Source organism: Lepeophtheirus salmonis, chromosome 1 (assembly GCF_016086655.4).
Source record: "Lepeophtheirus salmonis chromosome 1, UVic_Lsal_1.4, whole genome shotgun sequence".
In the NCBI taxonomy this organism is placed as follows: Eukaryota; Metazoa; Arthropoda; class Copepoda; order Siphonostomatoida; family Caligidae; genus Lepeophtheirus; species Lepeophtheirus salmonis.
In genome coordinates this window covers 21,864,641-21,875,445 of record NC_052131.2, presented here as the reverse complement: position 1 = coordinate 21,875,445, position 10,805 = coordinate 21,864,641, and the positions used below count along the sequence as shown (strand labels likewise).

The window sequence follows — 10,805 nt, the reverse complement described above, 5'->3', positions numbered from 1 at the left end:
TATTGAGGTATTGTCAGTAGATAACAACAACAACATGTAGTAGTAGTAGTAGTAACAACAGGGGATGGAACCATATTTTGAAGTTATTCAAATTTATCTTTTGTCACAAGAAGGGTTCATAGTACTATTGAATATATATAATATATTTTTTTCCTTCGTCTCTTTCAAGTAAATATATACTGTAATAATGTGGAAATGCAATAATGAATATACCCTTAGAAACAAAATAAGTGAATTTATTGGGGAGATATTAACTAACTTCTCCTGCTACTTCTGCCGCCAGTGTTTGAGAAGCTGGCCCCAATCCTAAAGGCATAAGGGATTTGCCAAAAAGGAGGAGCGCAAATAATGCAATGCAATAAAAATACAGTTTGTGCTCCCTCGAATTACATTGTGGTACTACTACTAGTAAGTCTAACAAATAGTAGTAGTAGTATAAGGAATAGAACACACGCTTATTCCCTCTCCTCCTTTTGTACTTAAAAGTATATACTTTTTTTCATGTATACTTTTTTATAAATGTATTTTTTGCGAAAGAACCTACGCAAAGTCAGTTTTCAGGAGTGCAATGTGACAGTGCTAGTCGAGGACGCAGACTTTATTATTTTGAGGTGAACTTAAATAAGCAACAAGCAAGGAAACAAACAACGTGGATTTTTGTAAGGATTGTCAAAAAGAGAGGAAGAAAATCCGAGTTTTCCCTCAACTGCAGTTTTTCGATCAAAAAAGAATTGAATTTTGTGAAATGAGGAGTTGAGGAAAATAATAATAATAATTAGTACTTTGGAGAGAGAGATGGGGGGAATACTATGCTAGTTGTGCTTGGTGCATGATAAGAAGAAGAGAAGCTGAGGAAAAGTTCGAGTGCAACATGGAAAAATAAAAAGAAGAGCGAAGGGAAAAAATAGAAAGAGAAAGAATTAGCGGGGGGGAAGAAATGCATTATTCTTCTTCTTGAGTGACGGTATGCGAGAATGCATTAACAGAGTCAATTTCTGCTGCAGTAGAGTTAGAAAGATTGAGTGAGGAAGGAGAAGATGTGTCCGTATTGTATCTAAGGAAGTCCATGCTGTTCATTTTTGGAACTTGAATCACTTATTTAAAAAAAAAAAAGGGATTGCAATGTGTACTACAACAGCTACTACTTCATAGCTCCGTGACTCCTTCCTTTGGAATAAACAGGTACTCGTCTGACTAACTACATAGATTTTATACATAACATTCATATATTTAAAAAAAGGGTTAAATTTGTTTTATTTTAAGGTATTGTATATTTTAAACAATCGCATGGAAACATAAAAATGTTTTATAGCGGGGAAACTACGACTTTGCAGTTATTGGCTTAAAAAAGCTATAAAAATGTTTTTATTGCGATGCAAGAGATCAAAATATGTATATTCCAAGGGCTAGATCCCCCTTCGCACACATAAAATACTTGCAAACTAAGAACAATAATAGTTGAGTCTTTCCAAAGTAAAATAGGGTTTAATGTTACCCCATCCGAAGTATCCATACTTTGGAGGGTAGCTGTTTCTTTACCAAGTATTAGTTAATTATCTTTCCTGTTTTAAGGCCTCTGCCTGTGCACAAATTCTCTTTCTTTTTTAAATGCAGGTTTCTAGAGAAAATAAGCGAATGCAGTTTTGATGCAAATAATATTTCAAGGCCTTTGTTAAATTATAATAATAATAAGTGCATAAATGCCAGGTTGATTGCACTTTGCCTCTTTTGTTTGTTATTTACACGATTGAGAAAGAATTGATTTTTGGAGATCCAGGAGAGGTAGTTCTGATATTAATGATTGTGTTACATATTTTTGTGATAGAACAGGAAAACGATTAAAAGTTTCAATCTCAGTAGGTTCAGCATTTCAAAGCTTTGAAAAGTTTCACTCGTAAATTATGTGCAATTTACAATATGATACTATATCTATATATGTAAGGTTGTCTAAGGTCCTTAATTGTGCGTTCATTTAGGTATTTACTTCTATGACTCACTAATTACTTATGTACTTATCAATATAAGGATTCTCTTTCTATATATGTATGTATGTAATTTGTTCCTTCTTGTTTATATCGTAAACACCTGTTATGCAATATTTACGTTGAATCTCGTCCCATACTTTTTAAAAGTTAAAAATCTCGTCTTAAATGGCGTTTCATTATATTATATATGTATGTACGTTGTATATATACATATATATTTTCTTAAAGTTTGGTGTTGGATCTCACAATTTGCTAAGTATTTTTTTTGTGGGTTTGTCAGTGCTCCTATTTCTCACTCCTCAACGTGAAATGTACGTATGCATTCATTTACATCTTAACAGGTAAAACTTTATCGAATAGTACCAATAAAGAATAATGAGTTAATCAAGTTTTTATTTTATTGCAATGTGGGTGAGATATATGTAGTATATACATATCACATATATATTTCCACAGTTTGTTACCTGAATAGTACGCAACATTAATGGAATTCTAGAAATCTGAAATAATCACACATAGATTTTATTCCCGCATGAGGAGATATATAAGGAATGATTGGTTGTAATAAAGAGTGAACATAATTTTTTACTCCATCAAACAAACTAAGCTACATGCGTGATTATTCCAAGTCTCTTGAACTATATATGTAGTATTGAACATTGTACTTCAACTACACAAAGTAATCTGAGCAAAAATACAGAGATTGTGATATTTCTAATTATTTTATCTTTTTTAAAACGACTCAACATTTATTTTACATTTTTCGATCATCTTTGGCCTTTATACGCAAATTTCTGATGATAAAGGTTTGAGATGTCCAGGGTACCTAGTCATTTGATTTATGAGACATCATTTGGCTCGTATATAATGGTTTTTCCAATGATATTTTGTTTCTTTAATTACGACCAGGGACATTTTAGTGCAATTTGCGGTCTCTCCGAAGGATTTCTCTTTCCATATTAATACAAAATAACTATTAATTAAAAAAATGTGAATAAATTAGTGTTTCTCAAACTTTTTTTTCTTTTATCCCAGAGCACATTAATCAGAGATACAGAAAGAAATGAGGAGCACCATTAAACAAATTTTTTTTTCCAAAGTAATAGGATCAGCATTTTTGTAGGGCAGCCCTAGATATTATCTGGAGCCCAATTTCAGGTTTAAATATGTATTAACTTTGAATAAACAATGAATAACTTGATAGGCTTTAGATAAGTATGTACTCTGTAGAATCATACCCTAGTGGTATTTTGATATTTAATCATACATAATAACAGTTATTGTGCCAATGCATTTTTGGTGCACTATACGCGAGTTTATTGCACTTACATACTATTTATATGTATACTTATAACGGACGCTGCTGTATTGTATATGTATTAGTAAATATATGTGCATAACCAAGTTAGGAAGAAAGAAGTTTTTGATATTTCACAGTGCAATTTATTATTGCATTGCAGTACCAAGTGCAGTCCGCTGTGGCCATTCCTTTCTTTCTTCTTTAAATGCATTAATGGAACGTCATAAGATGATGATGATACATTTGTATACTGTAATACCTATATACTATTCGTCTTATTATGAAAATGCCAATGCAATTATTCCTGTTTTTCACGCTTTCAACCTCACTCACTCACTAAAGCTACGTATATTTTACCAACGTTTATATATACATAAGTAGTTGTAATCGAATCACTGTATTCGAGTACGTCGAATACATCACACAACCAATTTGAAGCCTGCATCTATATTTAGAGCTCGTTCTGCAATAGTTTTTCATGTGTTCGTTGCAGTATGTTAATAGTTATATATACTTGTCTGTACATGTTTACTTATATATAAATAAGTAAGTCGGAAGTGAACTAAAGTGGTTTTGAATTTTTGGGATGTAAAAAGGAAAGAAAGGAAGTGAAGAAGTGTTATCATACAAGATACAAGACGACACATGTTTATTTTTGTGTGACATGATTGGAGCTTTTACAATTTCCAATACGATAGCTATTTGTGTACGTATCTACAACATTTTTGCTTAGAATAACCTCCCCTTCAAATAGAATTGGGTCCTCTGCGCTCCTCATTTTCCCTTATTGGGAGAGCCCCACAGTTTGGAAAAGCTTGTTTTAAGTGAGGGATGTCCAATGCACCTGTTATTTTTATCATGTCTGGTTAATTAAAATCAATCAGTTTATTTAAAGACTGACAGATGACCTTACATATATTATACATATTTATTCTACGAAAAATCCCAAAATGAAAATTTAATTTAAAAATATACATATTCGTTTTTTTAAATTGCCTTTTTTATAAGAAAAAAAAAATTCGGCTTTCTTGCATATACTTGCATATGTAATGGTGTGTTAGAGATCGTTGAGCTGTAACGTTGTTTTCATAGCTACACACATAGTTATCAAATTACATGACATAAAGAAGAGGATAATCAAAGGACACGTATTCAAATAATTAACTAAAATATGTATACATACGAGGTCTTATCAGAAAGAAACCGTTTTTTTCTAATTTCTAATTCGATTTTAAAATATATTTTTTATTATGTCGGTACACTTGACACCTAAAGGTTGTATTGTTAGTCGTTTTTTTTTAACAGATAAAAATGTTAAGGTGGGTTACCACATCTATGCAAGCACACGTCTAAGTGTATATATATGTATCTCTCTAAATATGATATTTTTGTGAGAGCAACTATTCTCCGATATCATTTATATATATACACTTAGACGTGTACACGCACGATAGATGTGGTAACTCGCCTTTACAGGGGTCATTTGGTGTGCTCCGCGATTTTCTCTATTGAAAAAAAGTAGAAAGAACAAAATAAATTCACGTGAATATTCTTTAAAAATTTAGCATTTTGTCAAAAATTGCTACTTTAGAAGAGTAAACAATCTTTCAAAAGTTTTTAAAGAACTTTCCACAAAATTGATTTATTCTTTCCGTTTGGAAAATTGTGGACAAGACCATAAGACGACTAACCTTTTTATCCGTCAAAAACAAATAAAATTGCAAAATGACTCATATTGTGAACATACGTTGTGATTATGTTTTCCCCCAAATAATAATAATAAATAAAATAAAAAATGAGAATCGAACTCTGAAAATATCGGTTTCTTTTTGATCGGAATAGTTTATAAAAATCCTGCTGAAGTGTTTTAATAATTATACAATCATCATTGTTTTTAATTATAAATGTGCTTATATGCATAAAATATGTGTACAATATACATATTTTATTAAATTTGATGGCCTTCATTCGAATTTTGTATGCATATACAGTGGAAGAATTAAGTATTTAAATCCCTTGCTGATTTTGTAAGTGTGTCCACTGTTAAACATTTTCTATGGGATGGAGGTCCGGAGACTGGATAGGCCACTCCACACTCTTAATGTATTTCGTCAACCACTCCTTTGTATCCATTACAGTATTTTTTGGATCACTGTCGTACTGAAAGACCCATTTTCAGTGACCTATCCTGAGGGAAGGTTGTCGCTCAAGATTTTCTGTAAGAAAATTTCCAACGTACATCTTTCCTTCGATGCAATGATGTTGTCCCTTTCTTTTAGCCGATAGACACCCCCAAAACATAAAGTTTCCATCTGCATGTGTATTGGAGGGGATGGTGTTCTTAGGGTTATACTCAGCCCTTTTCTTCTTCAAACATTTTTTTTTTGTTCTTATAATGTATCTCACTTTTAAAATAAACATACTGTTGAAGTTAGATACTGTTCTTTTCTTTGTCATTGGGCATACTGTAAAAATCGGCAAGAGATTAAATACTTATGGCTTAATTTTTAATGAAACTGATTTTTTGTGTGGGACTGATCCAGACTTTATTTTCCTTCGGGATCGATCTAAATGTATTTTTCTATGTGACCGGTCCAGACCAAGTTCTTTAAGGAACCGAATAATTTGTTGTAACACAAGCTATAGAAATCCTAGACCAGTGTAGGATTTCCAAACCAAAATCCCCACTACCGAATACCACTCTATACCTCATTGTAATTATGCATCATTAAAATATATTTTTTTTTTTAGTGAGACTGAAGAAGCGATCCCTTTAAGAAGATGATGAATAATTATTTTAGTCTGATTGACAAATATCACTTTCCTCCAATTGCTCCTCATCCGCCATTCCGGAGTAGCAATAATGGGTACAACGATATTAGCAATAGTAGTGAAACAAGTAGTCTTTGCTCTTCCAAAGGTACTATTATAATTATATATATATATACTTGAATTTTATAATTCATTTGTTACATTCCTATTTATTTATTGCAGATTTTATTTCTTCTGGTACAAATGGGTAAGATTTCTTTTAAAACACATCATAATATTCCATTGCATCCGTAAAGGAAATGAGGCTACTATGTGATAATAATTATCAATATATGTGCCTATATTTGGCTCTGAGATTTTCAATACCTCTATTAATCAATTTATCATTAAATATTTGACAAATTATAACATTTATCCGAAAATTATTTTTGTAACCTAGACATACATATTCCTACTACATAGATAGGTACTGAAAGAGATATACTGAAGAGATTGTCCATCAAAATGAGAAAAAGATAGAAATAAAAAATGATGTCGATAAAATTATTTTAATTTATTTACTTTATGATACTAGAAGCAGTATATATGTATTGCAGCTATAAGATCCTTTATAAATTATATACATATCATCTCCCTAGAGTATGACGTGGCGCCTCTTTCTCTTCTGTTTCTTTGTTCATAACTCCTGAGTTAGACTATGCGTAAAAAAAACAACACTGTATTTATTAATTTAGTGAATTTTTAGTGGTCAAAATATATAGAAACTTTTGATGCTTTAAATAAAACAGAAGTGAAATTAAATGAAATATTTAATATTATGTAGATAGATACATATAATGGTAATAAATTGCGTTCTTCATCTCAATGTTAAGACTTGCATTTTTTTGTTTTTTCAAATAATATTAATATTATTTTGTAAAATATTAGAAATTGCTAAATCATATAAAAAATAGCATTTATCTACAACTTCAACCGGTAGCCGATATCATATATATAAATACATATGATTTATGATTAGTCAGACAACATGAATATTTAAAAAATTAAAATAGCTGCATTGGGGTAATTATGGAGTTAGTTGATTAAAATATAGTATGAATGGATATATATATTATTATGATTCAGAGTTGCAAATATATTAATATATATTTTTTTACTTCTTTCAGCCTTCTTGGTGAAGGAAGTCGAACGCCGCGTCCCATTCCGGAAATAGGAATAACTGACGAACAACTCATTACAATCAAAACCAAACAATTAAATAGACTCCTCAAAGGTGTCTCAAAAGAAAGACAAAGGGAAATAAAATATGAAAGACGGACTCTTAAAAACCGTGGCTATGCGGATAGTAGTCGAAAAAAAAGATTATTAGAGAAGGAATTTCTTGAAAAGAAACTACAGGACATTGATGCGGAAATTGAGGAAAAGAAATCTCAGATTGGACAGTTTAAACAAGATATATGCAATTATGAAATTAAATGGTAAGAATACAAATTCTACAAATTATTTCATAATCTTTTTTATTTATTTTTACAGTGATGCACTCCTACGAACCTTGGATCCCCTTCCAGGAGGCCATGAGTTTAAAGAAAACATACGAAAACTAGCGTTAGAAAAAGTTCCAAATTCAAATGATAAAATGAGAGAAATTGTGATGCATCTAGGGATCTCTACCAAGTTCAGTCGACCGGGATAGTATATCATAACTCATCTTCCTATGGGTTCACACCTTGTAACAGATTTTGACATACATATATAATATGAATGTACTCGATAAATGCCTTATTTTGATAATAATGAATTATTAGTTGTTTGGCGTTGAAAGTATCTGTACAATTGTTTTTTTCTATTCTTGTTCGTGTTTGGGGTAACGACTGCTACTTCTACAATACAAAATAATTGCTCTAAGTGGTTAACTTTTATATAAAAATAGACATAAATGTGGTTCCATGACATTCTCTCTTTTTTCACGCGTATTCATATATTCCTAGTTTGATTTTATAAATTTTATTTGTCATTAGTTTTTTTCCCATATTATTTAATTATTCTGCTTCTTAGGCTTTATTATTTACATATATGTAATTATTCATATAATTAATTCTACTATCGTGTATCATTATTTTTGAATTCAGTATGATTTTTATTTTAATAAAAATACAAACAATATTTAGTTAATGTAGTAAACTCGAATTATGAATTTGCTTTTTTTTGTTTAAAAAAAAAGAAAGAAATAATATTATGTAGTCCATGTCTCTAATGAATTTGAATCTTGTTTTCAATGATGATATATGCTATAGTAAACCAAAATACACAAAGTCATATTGGAGGCATTGTGTATGATATAAGTGCTGTGTCAACTCGATTTAAATGACGTATTTTGAAATTCGAAAAAACTGAGTCCACTTGATTGGTATCACTAAACCTCATCTAACGTTTTGAGTTTTGTAGAGCTATGTGATTTTCTAGGGAAGCATAATTTTGATTGTAATTTTTCTAATCTTGGGGGAGACAAACTGGACAGAAACCATGTTTTCATAAAGTAATTCTATGATCTCACAGTTACTAACAAAAATGAACTCATCTGTGTTCAGAAAGTAAAAAAAGAAAAAAAAAATCGTCCAAATAATAAATGGCAGTGCAAATATATATTTTTTCGTTCTCTAATTTATAGACTCCACTAAAGTTGACACAATACAAATTGCATATTTATTAAGTAAACTGGATAGATTTATCAAAAAATATTAAGAAACTTCATTTTATGGCTTAACAAAATATTTATAGAAGTATATAACATTTGGATGTTAATGCCTCCTCCTTCAAGGTGAACAACTTTCAGAATAACACCGTTACCTGAAAACACTATTTGTGATGAGAGTTTTGACATCAAATTCATTAATTGTCATGATTATGTTGTATATGCTATAGTTATAAATAAACATTAAATAAATTTTAATTTGTTTTTTGCTTAGGAATTTATATAAATAAATATAGTCGATATCACATTATAGGTGGTCTGTCACATATGCATTATGAATTTGTTATTGGTTCATTTAATTTTTTTAAATATTTTTTCAAAAATATAAATTTAATTTATGATCAGGAATGGTTGAAAGCTTATAATTAACGGATAAGTTTATTATGTACATATATTGACATGATTGCAAAATGAGCAACACTTAATCCATTTGGAATGTGCATATTATGTCCCTAGTTATGTAAACATTTTGCAGTACTTCATTTGCGATTCTTTATTGCTGGATTTAGTATAAAGGAAGGTAGCAACAACATCATTAATTAAGCCGTATGTATTCATCATCACGACTTAGGGGCCTCCACAGGATTATATATATTTTTTGGGGGCTTGGTGTTTGGATTTGTTTATGAAAGAAAATCCCAAAAATAAATTTTTTGGAATATTTTTTTCAGAATTGAAATTCATATATTCTTTTTTTTTGGTAAAAAAATTAAAAAAATCCACTGGTATTCACAGAGAATATAATTTTTTGAAAAAAAATTAAAAAATCCACAGGTATTCACAAAAAATAAATTTCCAATCCTCCTAGAAGTCTAGAAAATTGTTGAACCTTCAATTTTTGATTCAAGATTTTGCCATAAAAATGTCACAAAATAAAAATATGAAGAAGTGAAAACGGCTTTTAAGATTTTAAAATTTTTGAGTCCTCGGCCTGAAGAATCAGGAGGGTACAATAAAATACACAGTATACTTTTGTATTAGTGAGGTAACGCCGTGATCTAATCCTACAAACAAGCTTAGTTAGTTTTAGATCCGATATAAAATTTAGGTCATTACTGATTTTGCAATGAACCGTCGAGTGGAGTAAACATCGCTAAAAAGATGTATCGCAAAGTTTTATAGTGGAACAATTTCTTAATTTTCTTAATAAACGTCTTTACGTTTAATGTATTTCACAACTTTTCTTCTGAAAATAAACAGAAAAAAGGCCCAAAATGAGTTGGTATATAATTATTATTCAATCATTGTTGGGGATTGTCCATGCTTAAGATTTCATTTTTGGCTCACTTGATAATGTCCCAATAACCATAAGGTTTGCACCAGGAGAAATATTTGGGATAGAGCCTTCCATCGAAAGGGTCGCCATGGAAAGACATCCAGAATTTGTGAAAATTATTTTGAGAAAAAAAACTATGAGACAGATTTAAGGAATGAACTGTTGGGCTTGCCTTTAAAAAAGAAAATTAAAATGGGATGCTATTCCTTCCAAAAAATTTGTACCAGGGGGAAAACCCCTGCCCACCCGAAGCGAAAGGGAGCAAAGGGAAGCAAAAAAGAAAAGAAAGGATTTTGTCAATTCCATATTGAAGGCAAGAGAAAAAATAACTCTATTTCCCAATTATTTTGCAAGGGCTGTTGTTCTTGATGTTGTTGAGCTTAAATTTGTAGAAGCCTCCATTCAAACGCCCTTGGAACTAGCTGACACATAGTCTCGTAGCAAAGTTAAAATATAACTCTTGTCCACTCAAACTTGTACAGCGAAAACGACCGATTCATACTCCCAAGCGTGCAGATCCCAGACTTTAAAAATTATTGGAGCAACCATGACAAAAGAAGATCTCCTGACTCAAGAATTCAAGTCTCTTAGGAATTTTTTTTAGCAAATTCAGGAAACCGTTAAGATCCTCCAATCGGAGAATAAGAAGCTAAAATCTAGATCATATTTTCAAAAGTAAATGAAAAGAGAACTTGAATTTTTTTATCAAGGTTCAAAGTT

The 10,805-nt window shown here is 30.6% G+C and overlaps 1 protein-coding gene across 2 annotated transcripts; it reads left to right on the top strand.

The window, feature by feature from the left end:
* The first annotated feature begins 388 nt into the window (after positions 1–388).
* Positions 389–8,244, top strand: LOC121120569 (transcription factor MafA). 2 transcript variants are annotated; one of them, XM_040715446.2, is made up of 5 exons: positions 389–1,182; positions 6,037–6,205; positions 6,280–6,304; positions 7,224–7,535; positions 7,591–8,244. In XM_040715446.2, exons 2-5 carry the CDS (start codon positions 6,067–6,069, stop codon positions 7,748–7,750), a joined length of 636 nt encoding a protein of 211 aa, XP_040571380.1. In that variant the 5' UTR covers positions 389–1,182; positions 6,037–6,066; the 3' UTR covers positions 7,751–8,244. The 2 variants fall into 2 exon arrangements, with proteins under 2 accessions (XP_040571380.1, XP_040571386.1); XM_040715452.2 differs by lacking the exon at positions 389–1,182 and adding an exon at positions 2,457–3,991.
* The last annotated feature ends 2,561 nt before the right edge of the window (positions 8,245–10,805 follow it).